Raw genomic sequence first — 18,418 nt, 5'->3', positions numbered from 1 at the left:
TCTATGGATTATAAAGCCATCTTGCCATCAACAATCAATTATCAATATATAAGCTGCGTAATACATAGTGATTAAAATTGTAGGTGATAGATTGGTCTTTGAAACCTGGATCTTCATTTTAGTGGTCTGGGTATGCTTAACTCCCTTAGTTTCTTCATTTGTAAAATGAAATTACAATTGGTGTAAATCATAGACTTGTTATGATAAGTTATTACTCATAGTAAATGCTCAATAACTGTCCTCATTGTCACTGTTATCATTATCATTAGAAAGACTAGTAGGCTGGAAGTCAGGAAACTTGTATTATAACCTCACTGCTGCCACCAACTAGTTGTACTGTCTTGAAAATTCTTTAAACCTGTTTGGGCTTGAGGCTTCTCATTTATAAAATGAGAACGTTGGGCTGCATGATTTCTAAATTTCTGTTTAGTTTAAAGATAACATTATTTATTGTGGGAGGAAAGATCGTGTGGATATTTTTATGTCTGTAGAGAGTTGTTGTAAGGATTAAATGAAATAATGCACATGAAATGATTTACAGATCCTATATACATGAATGTTTGTAAGCATTAGTAAGTATTACATGTTTATTAGAGCTTTCATTATTAGTTATGTACAATGCCATAGTCCCCAGGGGACTTATCCTCAGAGTATATGGAAGCAGAAAGCAGGCTTTGAGTGATTTCTGTCAGGGGCTCTTATAAATTCATTGACCCTTGGAATAGATCAATAATTGTTTCCTCAAAGACACTTTCTATATAATTCTTTAAGGCAGGATTGCTTCAGAGTCTGTTTTATACTATTTACCTTTGGATAACATGGGCTTAGGAAGAAGTCAAGCTGTATAGACCAGACCTGAAGCACTACAGTCACCTGTGAAGATGTTAGTGTGGTCTTGGGTCAAATCGCAATTGCAACAATGAAACATATTAGTTAAGCAGTCCTGAATTTCAGAAGACGCTAAAGAGTATGAACACATCTCTTGGAGACTCGGTTATCGGGACATGAATACTGGTAGAAATAGATTTAAAGAAGAGAAGTTGGCTCTCTACAACATTAAATGAATCTTGGAAATGTTAAATCATTGTAACAAATGGCACCATTTCATAAGGGATTCTTGTGAAAAGTTTAGAATTTTCTTCCTTTCCAATTCAAATATATTTTTTATACTTTATCGAAAGGACACTTTTCAGATTGTATCTTAAGCATTTGGTACCTCTTCAAATCTTAAAAAGAGAGCCATCCTAAGAATATAAGGTTTGAGGAGTGACAAAAGGAGGAAATTTGAGCTTAGTTAAGTTTTAAATCTGATCTCTCTGGGTTATATTAAAATAACAGATGCTTCTTTTCATATGGCCTGTATAGTGCTTGAAGATGCAAATGTCCTATGGGTAGGCTATTGAAGGACATTTTGTGTGTTTCAGTATCATTAATTTCAGATCCCTTAGCTTCTATCTTGAGCCTCATCTTTATGAATTATAATTTTAAAACAAGCTTTTGCTTTCTGCTCTCTTTCATCTGAGAAACATTAAGGTAAGAAGATTAATGATAGACTTTGGGTTCATATGCAGAAAAATAAACTTGTTTTTTTATAATTTGCAGTGCTGTGCACATGTGAAAATCTAAGGGTAATTAGTCATTAATGCTTTTAATATGATGGAGACAATAACTCATTCCATGAAGCAAACTCCGTGGCTAATGAATTTTGTCTTTTGGTTGATTGACTGGTTAATGGAATCAGAAAAATATTTTCTATCTCTTCTTTACAGTAATGCTTTCATTCTCTACTGGAAATATATAGGAATTTGTGTAGCCAGTCTTAACAGAGTGTATTTTTGTTTATTCATTTTATCGTTTGTTTTCCCCTTTTCTCAGTTTCATTTTCTATTCCTATTTCTAATTCTCATTTTGATTCAGTATCTTCAGTGAAACTTACAGATTTGCAGGGGAAGATTCATTAAGTTGGCAATTGTGTATATATACATATACATACACACACATGCACACACACACACACACACACACACACACACACACACACAGTAATCAAGAGTTCATTCTCTACATTCTTTGTTTTCTCTGCAAGACCTGGAACACTGTAGATATTTTATACAAGGAGTCAGATTTAAAACTCAAGTATTTGGGCTGAAAATAGAGGCCATAGTGTGGAATCATTTTCTCAGGTACACAGCTCCCAATCAACGTATTGTGCAAAAGTTTCTTTGGGAACTTACGGATTATATGGCTTTGTCCCTCCCCCACTCCCAGATCCCTACCAGTTCTTCTTAATGCAGGATTGAGCTTGGATTTTCAGATCTAAAATAATGTGGGAAGAGCACACACTGCAAATATCTTCCTTCTATCCAAAATAGGCAGTACAAAAGCCATGCTTTGTTTGCTGTTGTTTTCCCATGACTATAATGCTTGTCATGCTAGGTGCTATGCTATTATGATGCGCCTTTCTGCTATGGAGTACCCAAACAGAAGTCTTCCCTGCCATTAAAATGGCAATATCACTTCTCTTTGACTGTGGATGATGGGCCCTATACCTTCTGAGAGGACTCTTGTCAGACATGGGTCAGTGAGTAGTGCCCACTCAGCAGTTATTCTGGCTTATGGGCTGAAGTTCCTTGAATTCCAGAAGAGAAGGAAGTCATTGTCTCTCTGAGCCCATTGCCAGACACCTGGTCATTTGATAGTAGGTGCTGCCAACCTGAGCAGCGAGGGCAGGCGACCTGCTCTTCCTCACCATGGCCTCAGATACCATCCTTGTCAAGCAAATGGAGATGGATCCTTCTGCTCTAACCTTGTTATACATCACTGTCAAGCTCTGCTATTGGCTTCCAGAGATTGGCCAACACAGACAAAGTACTTTTTCTGGTAGCAAATGTTACCTTGGGTTGTTTGTGGGGCATAACAGTGATGAGGGAATACAAAAGACCTGCCACATGAGGGATCATAATTTTGAATTAAGGTTCTCTTTCTGTGGCAAACTCTCCCATACCCTAGGTTCTGTCTGACTGTTTGGAAAATGTGGTACTAATCCCATCTCTAAATAAGGATGGTGACTGATTCCTCTTTGAAATTGGTTTGAGTTTTCTTCCTGATTTTATTTCAAGGGATATTTTGGGGAGTGTGGGGATGGTGGCCAAGAGATTTACCTTGAACAGCTGGTAGTTTCCAAAAGGCTCTTTTCCTGCTGCATGGCTTTGGAAAGGAGAATACCAGATTTTTTTGTTGAAGTGATATTCCAAACTTAGTGCTCCTCCCCTCTTTCTCTACATTTTCCGTTTTAGCTGTTTCAGATTTTAGTCCTTATTTTTTTCTCAACTTTAAGACCTTATACACTTTGGAAGTTTCAGGGACCAGAAAGATTAAGAAATGCCATTTCAAAGAAGGAAAATAATAAAATTATATTGTGGTTATTACTCTTTTCCTGTCACTTGACCCTGGTTCTGGACTTGGTAAAACAGGTTTTCTTACAGTAAAACGAGTATATCATAGCAATTTCTTACTCTCCAAAGCCTTTTTACTGTTTCTTCATTAGAAAGTTAGACAATTATTTAAAATGTTCATGAATCCCCGTGATTTGCTTCAAAACACCCAGAAGCATTTCTAGGCAGAAATGAGCCAGTAGAAATAGTAGCTCATCTTAATTATTGCAAACCCAAGACCTCACCATTAGCCCCAGGCCAGCGTATGGCCATCTCTTTCTGTTATATCAGCTAGCTCCAAAGAGCACCTCAGCTAAAAGTTATTTTATTTCTTTAGCATTGCTGCCTCCTTCCCTTAAGCCGTTTGTGCATCCCTTTTACTCACATGGGCCCAAATCTTAATGCTTGCAGTAACCCGGAATCTGTCGAGAATATCTGATGCATTCACTGCTCCTGCTTGTCACCAAGTGTTTACACTGGGGCATTTTATACATTACGTATTTTCCTTGGCCCTCACTTCATGTCTTTGGGCTGAGGCCAGTAAACTGTTGGTTTTAATTGGGCCGTTTTATAGGGTGTAAACCAGGAAGGCATATTAAATGCCATGTTTATTTAAAAATTATTTTAATTGTTGAAAGTTGACAGACTTCTACTCAGGTGTACAAGGAGTTCCCATAACATTCTAACCCATGTACTGTCTTTAGGTGGAACACACCTTATACATCTCAAAAAATTGATGAAAGTTCTAGATTTTATAAGACATTTTAAAAGAAAAAATTCCATGTCTTTTCAATCATTACATACTCTATCTAGCATTTCAGCATTTAACAAATTCTGGTTTGAGTTAATCTATCTAGTCTACTTTTAGCATTACAAATTGTAAAAAATTACCTTCTTTCTCTCTTCCTTTAGTTTATCTATTTGTTGGGGGGATGTTTGTGTGTGTGTGTGTGTGTGTGTGTGTGTGTGTGTGTGTGAATGAGAGAGAAAGGGGGAAAGAGAGAAGTTGAGGAGACCTACTACAATTTCTCCAAAAGATCACCTTAGCATTTCCAATTTTTATATTTCTAAGATTGGAATTTAGAAAATAGGAGGAAAATATCACTGCCAACACTTTCATTTAGAAAAGCAAAAAGTTTCCGGTGACTCAATGTATGGAATTCGTAAGTTTTGCCTATAAATTTCTGTTGATCTATATTTTACTTCTATTTTCCACCCCTTTCCTGGGAAGAGAAGCTTGTATGGTAGGGTCACTGGTGGGATAACACACACCTGAATGGGTGAATCGAGACCTGTGTCTTTGTGCTTGATCACTAAGTATCTGTGAATAATACACTAATGTCTTTTAAAATCTTTTTACTCATTTGTTATATGGGAATTGTTTGGACTAGGATATCCAATTGAACTACATGGGTAGGAGTTAGCCACTCAAGTGGGATGAGGTAGGTTTGGAAGGATATTCTAACTAGTAAGGCAGGTGTTCGTATAAATTCTGGGAGGAAATTTAAAAAGTGTGGCATATTAGAGAACTAAAACTAGTTCATTATGACTGGAGGATAAGGTGAAATGAAGTGGGGTAACCAAGAGGCAATGGTGAAAATATAATCCTTGTTAGGTGCTGGAAGACTTACTGAGAAGTATATACTTGATTATAGGTACGTAGGGAGCTGGTCATATGTTTTATGTATGAGAATGACATGGTCATTTTCTGCTTTAGGAAAATCACTGTGGCAAAATTGTGGAAAATGCAAGCCTAAATACAGAACCTTCAGTTAGGAGTAGGGTTGCCAGATAAAAAACAGGACGCTCAGTTAAATGCGAATTTCAGATAAACAATGCATAATTTTATGTAATACTGCATGGTGCATGCAAATGTCAGGTAAGAGAAGGCCTGAATAAGTGTTGCTTTAATAAGAAGGAATCCAAAGTAAATTTTAGAGAAAGTACTTTTAGGGGAAGTAGGGGTGGTAGAAACCAGATTGCAGAGAATTCAGGAATGAGTGGAAGATAAAGAAGTTGAATCCGTGCTTGTAAATAGCTCTTTCAGAAATGGAGTTTGAAAGAGAAGAAAGCAGAAGTTGTTTATTTTATTGCGTCTGAGAACTTCAGTGGAGTGGTTATTTTTATGTTGCCACTGTTCAGCCTAATGATTTGGGACGGTTTAATAGCAAATGACACCAAACATTTTCTATAATGTAACCAACAATAAAAGAAAAATAATTCTTCCTTTATTTCCTTTGTAAGTATCAGTAAAATTTGCCTCGTCATCTTTCTCTTCTTTTTGTCATTCTGAATGATGTACCTTTCTTCTGAATGATATGCCTTGCTGGAGAAATACCAAGTCTCCATTTTTCACCAAGTCCCAGCAGTCAGCCTGTTTAAGGCCTGCCCTTCCCCTCTGAGTCACTGGAATCTTTTTGTCAGCTGTCTGCCTGTCAGTGGATGGAAACAAGGTGTAGCCTAAGCCCCTGCCCAGACAGTTAACCAGGGAAAAGAGTGAGGTTCTCTCTTCTTCCCTAGAAAAGCATTTCTGAGGGCTTTTCAACAAGGATCATTTTAAAGACAGGAGTGCTTTTAATACTTGAAATGTTCATTTATCTCCTATACCTTCTAGCACTTAAGATATTCCTTTAAAAGCACCAGTTTATCATGGAAAGAAGTGGCTCATGTGCCTTAAGAAACAACGATTTTCATTTCCTTTTCTTCCAGCCAACCTAAATTCTTTTTAAATACTAATCTCCCTCTCAGCAGTACCTAGGAGTTAAAATCCTTAATGCTTCCTCTAGAGCTCCTGAGTTGTGTCCGAAGTCCTTTCCTTGACCCTTTACCCAGTAAGTATCAGCCAAAGGGCTAGCGTTGCACTAACAAAGATTCTCTTCTCCTTTTGTCTTTGTTTGTTTGTTTGCTTTAGGGGAAAAGGAGAAAAGGGAAAACACATCCTAAACTGAGTTCTCAGTGGCACAGTTTATATTCTCTAAGTAAGATAGATCCTAAGTTTAGGTCTTGACTTCTTAGGTCTAGCCTATGTAACCAGAATGGGAGAATGGTATTTATGTTGATATTCATCTAATGCAAACATTTAACATGGCTGTTGGATCATTGTTTTAATATTTTACAATAAATTTCCATTTTAGGGGAAAAAGTTCCCAGCTGATAACTAGAACAATTTCATGAAGCAAAGAATCAAAGCTAGTAAATATAGAAAATGTTCATTTTCTCTGGGCAAGATATACAGAACTTTTACTTTGTCATGTCAAAAATGATCTCTAATATCAAAGACTTATTTTAATTCAATATCTTTAATTTTTTGATTCATTGAAGAAGTGGCCATGTCAAAGGGAAAAGCATATTATTTTATATCCAAATCCAGTAATGTTCCCATTAATTATGCTGGGACATGTATGGCTCTAGCCTAGATATTAAAATGGACCCAATATCCCGTTTTATTGCACTTGATCTGTATTGGACTTTGTGTTCCAACAACAATTCTCTGACACCAGTTGGGCGTCCTACAGTTCAATCCAATTCTACAACTAAGTTATTAGTCATAGACTAATTGCAGACTCCACAAGTTAAGGGGTCGGTCCTATAAGACTTCCCCTCTTCAGACATCAGCTGCAAGTCTGAGGTGTCCAAGCCACTCACTCCTCTTGCTAGCTGACTACGGATTCAGAACTCCCCAAACTCCCTTGCATTAAAGAATTCACTAGGAAACTCATAGAAATCACTGAAAGTTCTATACTTCTGATTACAGTTTTATTATAAAGGCTGTAACAGGAAGAGCCAAATGGAAGATATGTATAGGTTAAGGTCCTGGGGAAGAGGGGGACAGCACAGTTTTCATCTTGTCTCTTGGTTGGAGTCTAAGCATGTCACCATCCCAGCACATCAGAGTGTTCACTAATCTGATACTGAGTTTCAGTATCCAGAGGTTTTATATGGGCTTTCATTACATGGGCATGATTGAGTAAATAATTGGCCACATGAGTGAAATCAGCCTCCAGCCCCTTTACCCTCCCTGTAGACTGGGGGTGTGGCTGAAAATCATGAGCTTGGTCTTTCTGGCTTATCCAGCCCCTCCCTTAAAACTCTCTAAGGTCCCACTTGAGCAACCTTGTTAGCATAAACCTAGGTATGGTCAAAAGAAGCTCATTGTGAATAGCAATTCCTATTGCTCAGGAACTTTCAAGGGTATTTGAAACTCTATTCTAGGAGCGGGGGCAAAGACCAGACATGTTCTTTATTGTATCATAGACATCAAGAATATATTTGATTTATTCCTGTAGCTTTAATTAAGTGAAATATTATTACCTTCATTTCACAGCAGAGACATTTAGTACTAAGAACTTATCTGATTGGCCAAAGGTCACATAAGTAAATTCTAGAAAGAACTAGAATCTCAGTTACCTTATCTAATGAGATATCTATCTTTTGTGGACATCAGCTTACATTATGAGACTTAGTTTTCCTAGAAAATTGTAAGAACATCATGAAATATATATGCCAAAGAAATATTAACTACTCTCAGTTTGAAAAGAATGATATTGGTGCACTTTGCTGGCTCAGTTGGTAGAGCATTTGACTCTTGATCTCGGGGTCATGAGCTTAAGCCCCACATTGGGCATGAAGCCTACTTTTAAAAAGTTGTAAAAAAAAAAAAAAAAAAAAAGAAAGAAAGAAAAAAATTATACTGATTTTTCTTAAAAAGTCTGTCTCCTTTAACTTAGGAAACTTCCCATGTGGAACATACCTTAGTCATTTCTCTGACTTTCAGCATTTTTCATAGTGTGGTACGATATACCTCCACCCTGTTCCAGAGTCTTGATACTTTTCCCTTTAATGTGTCAGTATTTATTTTATGTTGCACCTTAAAAAACATTTTGCAGTTATAGATCAAGATGGTTATTGTCATCACTGGCCAGGGAAACTGAGGCATAGCTCACTATGTCCCCAAATTTATATACTTATCAGCTATCATCATTTAAAAACAATTATACCCTACTGCTTTTTCCAAAAATGACTTGAGGCCACTTTCAACAGGATAAATTGAAAAAATAAATAAGTTAGGTACCAAAGCCTCCAATTTTCTGCAGTTTCACTTTCTGTGGTTCCAGTTACCCAAGATCAACTGTGATCGGGAAGCAGGTGATGCTCCTTCTGATGTATCGTCAGTAGAAGACTAACACTTCATCACAATGCCTATGTAACAGGTCTCCTTTATCTTAGCATGCAGGTGTTTTATCTTCTCTCATCATCACAAGAAGGATGAGTACAGTCCAATAAATTATTTGAGAGAGAGAGACCACATTGACATTAACTTTCATTACAGTATATTGTTATAATTGTTCTATTTTATTCTTAGTTGTTGATTTCTTAGTGTGTCTAATTTATAAATTAACATAGATATGCATGTATAGGAAAAACCATGGTATGTTTGGGGTTCAGTACCCTCTGTGGCTTTAGGCATCCACTGGTGTCTTGGTACATATCTCCTTGCAGATAGATAACAGGGGACACCTGCATAAGAAAGAGAAAATGGGTTGAAGAGAAGAAAGGTAAGCATACAAATATAAGGATTAATTGAGAGGTAGTATAAAAATGTATTGACGGGCATGATGAAAAATATACAAAGTATATATATATAGCTCTCTGAAGGCAACATACAATTCTAATACAAGCTGAATCAAAGCCATTGTGTAGTATCATGGACATTTGCTTCAATCCTAATTTCATAGCCAATGTAAAAATAGAATTCATAATGCTGTGAATTTTAGGAATGCTCTTTCTTGGTCATTTCAAAATCTAAGATCATTCTTGGCACGTTTAATTTTAACTTAAGTTCATTACAGTCAACATCATCTAAAGCTGTGCTGTCCAGTGCTATAGCTATTAGCCTCAAGTGGCCATTTGAGCATTTGAGATATAGCTAGTCAGAAATGAGAAGTGCTGTAAATGTAAAATATATACTAAATTTTGGGGAAAAAAGGCATGAATCATTTTTTTTAAAGTAGACTCCATGCCCAATGTGGGGCTTGAACTCACGACCCTGAGGTCAAGAGTCACATGCTCCTGACCTGGGTGGCTCAGTCAGTTGAGTGTCTGACTCTTGATGTTGGCTCAGGTCATGATCCCAGGGTTGTGGGATTGAGCCCCATGTTGGGCTCCATGCTGGGCATGGAACCTGCTTAAAATATTCTGTCTCTCTCTCTCTCCCCCTCTGTAGACCCTCCTTTCCCACCCTCTACTCCTCCACTCCTCTCCCCACTCACGCTTGCTCTCTCTCTCAAAAAAAAAAAAAAAAAATACACACACACACACACACACACACACACACACACACACACATATACATATATATATTTTAAAAAAAGAGCCGCACGTTTTACTGATGAGTCACCCATGTGCCCCCCAAATGAATAATTTTTAAAATATTAGTTTCATGTTGAAATTGAAATATTTTATGTATATTGAGTCAAACAAGATATGTTATTAATTTCAATATTAATTATTTTGTCTGTTTTTAGTGTGTCTACTAGAAATTCTAAAATTACACATGGGGCTCGCATTTCTATTTGGACAGTGCTTTTCTAGAAAATTGATTTTCACTGTTATGTTAAATGACCTACAGAATCCTTCTCAAAATCCTTCTGTAAAATGTCAGATAGCCGCAACTTTGTGTATATGTTCATACAGCAGGATAATCAGTGCTGAACAAACACATGGACAAAATTAAGTCCTTAAAAGCACAGTGAAAATTTCAAGGATATAAAGTCACTGCTTCTGAGCACTAGTTTTTCTCATCTCTCCTAGCCCACCCCTCTCATGGTGGACCCTCAGCTTTCCTAGAGATTGTACACAGAAGTACTGATTGGGAATACTGATTGAGAGAAGCTTCTTTTCACCATGATTTTAAAAGATATATTATGAAACTGGCACTTACTTTGCAAAATTGTGAAGCATTTGGGAACTTCCGAGGAAAATTATGACTTTGCACAGATCTGTGTATTTTTAGGATTTTATGATTCCTAACTAAATGTAAAGGAATACTTAATATGCCTATAAAGGAACATGCAAAGTGAATATTTGTTTTTAGACATTTGAGGTGGGGGGGTGCCTGTCGAAATATTAGAAGGACAGACTTAGAGGGATCAGATTCTAACTAGGTCACTGACTTCACCTTTTGGGCCTTAATTTGCTCATCGGTAGAAGTCCTCAGTAGTTCCAAATGCTCCTTTCAGCTTTAGCAGCGTAAGTTATAGACTCAAGTCCGAGGTCATCTTTTGCTCTGTTTTTGCCTGTTATTTTTCTGTGGAATATTAAGGTAAAGTCCGCTGCCGTGCGGCATGACGTTGTTCTGCCACTCGTTATTGTCTTGACTTCCTCAGCCCTTCTTCCTCTGCAAAGAATCACACAATGCAAAAGTCACTCTCTTTAATTTAGTGAATACGGCTAAGTATTCTTATCCATCATTTAAAATATTATTTCTTCAGACAAAGATGAGCACTTTATTTCTATAAAGGCACCCAGTGCCCCTTGGACTCCATGAAATGGTGGGAACTTATATTATCTGTCTTCTAAACTTAAACAGAATTGTTTCTCTAGTTTGCTTTGCTAGATTCTGCTGACTAATTTCATTAAGCTGTTTACTGATTCTACTTATATGTTAAATAAGATGTAGAAATCGACCTCTCTGATCTGCTAGGTTTATTCCTCATAAAACAGCTTTTCTGTCCGGGAGAATGTGTGCTGTCACTGACACCAGCCACTGAATGTGCCAGGACCCTCCTTTCCTCCCAGTGGTACAGTTAGAGGGGCAGCCAGGTGGAGATTGATTGTCTTGTTTACTGAGCAGCAGCATGGAACTTCCTTCATGCTGGTGTCCATTTTCTCACTTATGAGAGATTAATTCCTTATTAATTAAAATGCCATGTCTGTCTGTCCTAGCTCTCAATGGTCTTTCAGAGCAAAAGGAGCTTGGAGAATTGAACTTAGAAAATCAAACTTTAAAAGTACTTTGCAAATCTGTGTGCAGTCCTGGCTTGGCATTTGCAATCAGATTTCAGTGTCGTCAGTTTCCATCAGATTTCAGTGTCGTCAGTTTCCATCAGATTTCTCTCACAGAACTTTGAGAATGTGTTTGAGTTAGCCTGTGCTTCCCTCTGCCCTTTTTGGGATGGGAAATGTAGTGAGTTACATATTTAAGGTAAGTAAAAACATAGCGTGATGTGCCACACGGAGTCATACCCTGGCTAAATAAAGGTGCCTGTTTTTTATGATCACATGTCCATGCAAGCACACTTACACAAGTATGGTCAGTTTCATCTCCAAGGTGGTTTTTTTCTCCCCCCCCCCCCCCCCCCACGCCCCACCGTTTTCCTGTCTCCTTGGTATCTGTCTCCTTTGCTTGCTTCTTTATGTTCTGGCCAACCTTTCTCTGACCAGCAGAGCCCCAAGTGGATTCCCTGTGGAGTCCATCAACTCCTGTCTGTAATGAGCTTAGTGGAGCCACTGTGAAGTGATGCAAGAAGAGGCTAGCTTCCCCAGAGCCACACTTCTAGTCTGGCACACTCCTTGTCTGTTGCTCCAGGGAGCTAGATACCAGGAAACCATTATGTTAATACAGCAACAGCAGCTCTTATTTTTTCAATCCCACAAGCACCACATGTGACCTGACATGATCTTAAGATGTAAACAAGAAGCCAACATACTTTGGGCCCCCCCGGGTACTGCGTTTTCTTTCTCACCTGGCACTTTCGCCCTAGCCAAACCTCTGGTCCCTTCAGTGAGGGCTGGTGATGCTATCTTGTCCATTTTCTGACCTGGAAGTTCAGTGAGAGCAGTAGTGAATGACGGTATCTAGGGACCTCTGGTCAAAATTTTATCCACTGTCTTTTCAACTTCCTCTTATTTAACCAAATTATGGTTTTCTCTGACAATTGCTATTTTACCTATTTTCCAGAGAGGGTACTAGTTTTGCTTTTCTGAAATAAATTTTATCTTGTTGCTCATCTGCTCTTGAAAATTATTCTTGTTCCATGAACAATTTGCATAAAATAGATCTGTAATTTTGTGACTCAGTATACCCTTACAAACATGATTGTTTTCCTAGAGTCATTTCAGAAGAACTAGTTTTATTTTCTGTTTCTCACAACTTGCTTTTGATAAACTCTCAGATGTCCTATCCAGATACACAGATTATAGACTAAGACAGTCATTTTGATTTCTCAAAGCCCTTTCTAATCTGACTCTACCGTTTTATTCTAATTAGCATTCTATGGTGTTTAAAAAATGGTTTTTTTCTTCAGCCAAATGTGAATGTACCTGATAATTTTAAAGTTTATTTAAATTTTTTTTCCTTCCCCCTCTAAGTGATAGTGTTAGTTAATTATAAGATCAGTCTTCAAGTGTAGAAAGCATTTTGAAATTAGTGGAATCCCTTCTTTTTCTCTTTTGGTAATTTTATATCATTATAAATACACCTACAGGATATTTTTGAGAAATTAATATTGTTTTTAGAAATGTTTGCCCAACCACATAGATTTAAGTGTGTAGGAGAATATGAAAGAACGTTGAATATTTGGTAAGTAAAATACTTTTTTTGTGTGATTTTATTTCCCCGTTTATGCCTTCACTTAATAATATGCCTTGTTTTCTGTAACTTTTATACCTCCTTTTTATTTTCTTAAATGAAAATATGTCCTTCGTAAACTTTGATGAGTTGGCAGTTTCCTCATTAAAAGATTTTTCACATTTGCAAATTGGGTCTTGGAGTGAAGCCCTGATACCAGCTTCAACTCTGAAGTCCCTACCATGATGGTACAAGGGCAGGAAAGAGCTGCTGGGGAGAGCCAGAGCTCTCTGGAAAATGCATCACTGGTAGGCTCTACTAATCTGAACACATTTTTGAAGAGGAAGCTTTCTTGCCAGCCTCACTGGAACCTTGACTCAGTCCCTAAGTAACACATGCTGGTCAAATGTTGGGTTTGGGTCTTTGTGAAATAGAGCAAGCACCTTATATAGTCTTGCGATGCCGTCTACACTACAGAACCCAGGCTTTGGAAACACTTGGTGTTGGAAACACTTAGAGACTGAAAACCTACTACAGATCTGGGACTCAGAGACAAGTCCAGAAAGGGTCTTGTCCATTGTGCCCCATATGTACATTGGTTCCATTCAGTCATAATTGCATACTTTTACCTCTTTTGATGATTTCCAAAGAAGGAAGGTTTCCATTTGTGATGTTAAAGAGAGACTTCTTGTGTGTGCATCTAATGAATTTGTGTATGCATCGGCCTGTTACACAGACTGGAGCTTTTTGTAGTTTTCTTCTTCTCTTTCTGTCAAGCAACATCTGGGAATTGGGGTGTGCAGATCAATCCCGGCTGCCTGTAATGCTAAATCTTGAATAAGTGCTATCCCTTGTCACTAGAGAAAGTACTACTAAATCAGCACCACTAGGTAATTTTGGTGCACATGTGCACATGTGTTCTATTTCCTAGTTTTGATTATGAAAGTGGTCTCTACTCATTTTAAAAGTTTATAAAATATAAAAAAGAAAATCCTTTTGTAATCTTTCCGTCTGCAACAGCCTCAGTTAACATTATGAAATGAGTGTTTACTATGCATATTATATCTTATAGAGTTGAAATCAGACTGCTTACAAATGTTCATTTATTTAAAATATTCACACTTTCTTATGCTGTTAACATTTTTTGTATATCTGAACAATTGACTCTAAGAGAACAACCATGTTTTTTTTTTTTCAATGTTTTTTTTTTTTTTATTTTTTATTTTTTATTTTTTTATTTTTGGGACAGAGAGAGACAGAGCATGAATGGGGGAGGGGCAGAGAGAGCGGGAGACACAGAATGGGAAACAGGCTCCAGGCTCCGAGCCATCAGCCCAGAGCCCGACGCGGGGCTCGAACCCACGGACCGCGAGATCGTGACCTGGCTGAAGTCGGACGCTTAACCGACTGCGCCACCCAGGCGCCCCGAGAACAACCATGTTTTTAAGCGTATATTGAATCCAAACATTGCAAGAGATCTGTTTTATGCATTTTTTGAAATTTATAAATAACACCAATAAAAATTGCTGTGGCTAACATTCTGTTAATTAGTCATCTCAGTTTCACTTAAGTGAAAGACTTAAATATTTGCCTGTAAACAAATTTGCAGTGCCAGCTCACTAACTCATCACTGAATGGTAGCTGAATAAATTCTCCTGTTTTGTCCTGGGTATGTAACAGTGTTTCTTAACTTTTGTTTGGTCACCAGCCCTCTGAGAGTTCAGTGAAAGCTAGGAAGCTTCTTCCCAGAGAACTGTATATTCACACAGAAAACTAATTGTAATGATAATCAATTATGATATGCCAGGCCCTCTGCCAACTGCTCTATGTGTGTTATTTCATTTAATCCTCATGGTAGCACTATAAAGAATGCACTGTTTTCTTCATTTTTGAGAAAAAGACATTGAAGCTTTAAGGAGATTAAGTAATTTGCCTATGCCCGTAGACCTAGTATCCGAGCTCAAATTCTGATATTTATGACCTCAAAACCCATCTCTTCAATCATTGTGCACCAAATTTTAGGGAGCTCATACATTCCTAAAACCTGCTTATTGGTACTCATATTAATAAGGCCACGTTACCTATTGCAATCTAAAGATTTTCATTGGCAGTGAAGAGGATGTATGATTAATGAATCTTGCTGTTTTTGTAACTTATTTAATTAATATATGAGTATTTGTTGAATATCTAGTATTTTAAATACTTGTTAGGTTCAGTGATATGGTCCTTATCCCTAAGGAGTTTACTATCTACATGAGAAGACAAGGATTATATATATAAAACAATGAGGAAAAAATACAAACATGAAGTTGAATATACAGTAATGAGACATTTCCATAAACTATATGTGAAAACGAATCTCTTTACTCTGTCATACTTTGAAGCAATTATCACTCTTTGATTCCCTGATTTATAAAAGGAAAAGCAAATCTAAAAGGCCACCATGTCCTCTGGGAACTTGGAAGATTCAGTGTGTCATAAAAATGAGGTCTATAAAGTGAGACTCTCGGTTTCCTGAGTGGTTTTGTCTGTGTCATCTGTCAGCCCCAGGGAGCATGCTCAACAAGGAGAGGTGAGAATGTGTAGGCAGCTCTCAAGCATTTCAACCTTGTGTCACGGGGTAATTCTATTGAGTTGGACTTGTGTAGGTAAGCAGAACACCTTGACAGTTGCTATATTTTGACTCAAGAAAGGTTCCTACTGACAGAGAGGACTTTAGTACGTCAAGTGATAAAACATAGCCTTGAGTCATGCAGGAGCAGTGGGGGGAAACTAGCAACTTTGGATGAAACCATCAGGCATGGGAAGCCTTTGAAGCCGACCACTGACAATCAAGGCAGTCAAAAAGAGTGGCTGTGGCTATAATTCAAAGAACTGCTTTCTGTAGGAGCACAGTATGGGCAAGTTGTACATCTGACTTGAGCAGCTGCTGTGTATACAAGGTTAGCACAGATAATGGCTGTTGTAAGATATGAAGGATGGAGTATGTCAGGCTTTCCATTAACATGGCCCTCTTCAAGTATTTGTACAGTTGTAGGATTCTACTCTTTTGAAACTTGAATCATTTGGGCTATAATATGATGGAATTAATTTGCAAATAGCATTTGAGTTTTCTTTTCCTCGCAAATAGAAACCCAGTGCTGCTAATCATCCTATCTATAGTTTATCTCCTTTCACTTACAGTAGTTATTTTTTTTGAAATATCTAAAATAATATTTTGTGTACAGTTGTAGAATATACGTGTGCTATATTTTGTTTAACAAATTTTGTTAAATTTCATTTCATGTGATGTTTCCATAATCCCTTTCAATTTTGTTTAGCATTATTTTTTTAAGTGGGGCAAGGATGTTATGAAAACCTATTCTGTCTAAGAAGCCCCAGATGGAAAATATTTTTTAAAAACAGGGAATCCCATAGTTGTTCACAAATCATCATTTAAATCTGTCCAGCTACTGGATGTTGGAAGTAATTTTCCAGGCATTTATGCAGGTATCTTGATGGATTTTATTTAATTTCAAAAAAAAGTATGATACTAAGTCTGTATAATTTCTTAAATTCGTTCCTGGAATAAAACGTAATTGAAAACATTCCTTTTCATATTTGCTTTGAGCCAATACTGGAGTTGTTTTTGAGGTAAAAGGTAGATTGATGTTAAATGTCCATCACACTTTGGCTTTATAGAGAGAATTCAAGACACAGTAACTGTCCAACTCTTGAATTTTCTCATTCTCTGTGTGTGGTGTGTGTGGTGTGGGTGTGTGTGTGTAGGGAGCTTAAACAAGACCTTTTGATTTCATAATAAGCAGGGCTTAGGGACGATAAAACTTGACATTCTTAACTGTTACTAGTGTCTGTCCCTATAGCCCGTGCAGTTATCTTCTTGTTAACGATGTAGAAGCCAGAGTCATAAACTGAGCGTGGACCCAAGGCGCTACTGTAAATTGCAAATAGCATTCATGTGGTGTCTTTGACCTAAGACTAAATTGGGGTAGAGGGAAGAGAAAAAAAAAGAGTTTTCGAGAGTGGAATAGAAGTAGAAGTCAAGGACAAAGAGTACACTAGTAGGATGGATATGTGCAAATGTTCCGTAAGCTTTTGCCATGAGATTTGTTTAGGTAGGCTTTTCATATCTGCAAGTACTCCTTTGCTCAGGAGCCAAGCAGTGGGTTGGGACAGCTTCTGCTTGTGTGTGTGTGTGTGTGTGTGTGTGTGTGTGTGTGTGTGTGTTGGCAATAATGCAGTCATGAGATAATACAAATAATCAGTGAGGGAATAATTAATGATGTGGCAGGGAATATTTTTTGATAAATGCTTGGGGAATGAGGTGACAGGCGTGAAATTAGAAAATTCCTTCAGCGATCTAAAATATAAATAGCTTTCGGAACTGAAAAGAGTTTCACAGCTGAAGATTTTATTGTGTTGAGAGGAAAAACTTTTTTCTCTCCCCCACTCCCTCCTCCTTTGCAAGTTGTTTGTCCATTCACAAAACAAATACTCTGAAGCCCAGCGCGGCTCATGGGAATAAATTTCAGGTCGAATTAGTACAGTTTCCTTGCTGTCAGGATGCTGGAATTAATGGTGTTTTGATGACACGAATTTTGAAGGGCAAACAAAGAAGCTGAAGGGAGAGAGACATGACTCCTTAGAAGCTTGGTCCTCCTCTCCCCCAGCCTCTCTTGTCTTCCCTGTCATCCGTCTGCCAATCTCCCTGTCCATGGTTAGTTAAAGGCGCTTTTTATCCTCTTTTCTTTCCCACAGAGTTTGCCAGATCCGGCCCGGTGCCTGGGTTCCAGGAGGACACGCTGCAGTTGGCCTTCATCGACTTGAGACAAGTAAGTCTTTGTGTTTTTGTTTTTTGTTTTTCTTTTAAGATGTGTGACTGAAGACCATCAGGTCTTAAGGAAAAGGGGAGGGGAGGGGGATTGGCGTTGGCGATTCACACTGGAGACCTAAGGGTTTTTCCCTGTGTTTGAGGCCACCTCTTTTATTTAGCTATCTGGGATCCTTAGCTATGGTGGAGTTAAAGGTTTTGTGGGTAGAAGGGAAGGCAGGAGGTGGGAGGAGGGACCCAGAGCGTAGAGGGACTCAAGTGACCCTCAAGTGATGTGACCCATTGTGCTATAGTTGGCTTCTGCAGACACAGCAGAAAGATAACTCCGCAGACCAATGCTAAGCAGGTGCACTGATGCAGAGACAGCCTGCCTGGGGACTTTTGTTTGTAGATAATGAGGGCAGCAGCATTTAAGAAAAATGAAATATTTTACATTCTGGATGGTTGGTTTGGCTTGTTGACTTTTTTCCTGCTGCCTTCAGTCTTCCCATCCCCTCCTTTGTAGAATGTGGTCAGCCAAGAGTGACTAAGTGGTGGTTTTAGAAGATGATTAGCAAAGGCCCTGACCAGTCATGCTAACCTGAC

At 38.0% G+C, this 18,418-nt stretch overlaps 1 protein-coding gene across 7 annotated transcripts in view; it reads left to right on the top strand.

Moving 5' to 3' along the window:
* EXOC6B (exocyst complex component 6B) overlaps positions 1-18,418 on the top strand; it is a 616,021-nt gene that overhangs the window by 441,781 nt on the left and 155,822 nt on the right. For all 7 annotated transcript variants that reach the window (XM_045446460.1, XM_045446458.1, XM_045446457.1 and 4 more), the window contains one exon: positions 17,761-17,834. In XM_045446460.1, the coding sequence (XP_045302416.1) occupies positions 17,761-17,834 (74 nt within the window). The remainder of the gene's footprint in view (positions 1-17,760; positions 17,835-18,418) is intronic.

The sequence above is a fragment of the Leopardus geoffroyi genome, chromosome A3, assembly GCF_018350155.1.
Source record: "Leopardus geoffroyi isolate Oge1 chromosome A3, O.geoffroyi_Oge1_pat1.0, whole genome shotgun sequence".
Taxonomy (NCBI): domain Eukaryota; kingdom Metazoa; phylum Chordata; class Mammalia; order Carnivora; family Felidae; genus Leopardus; species Leopardus geoffroyi.
The sequence above is the reverse complement of the archived record's forward strand: the minus strand, read 5'-3'. Positions and strand labels throughout refer to the sequence as shown.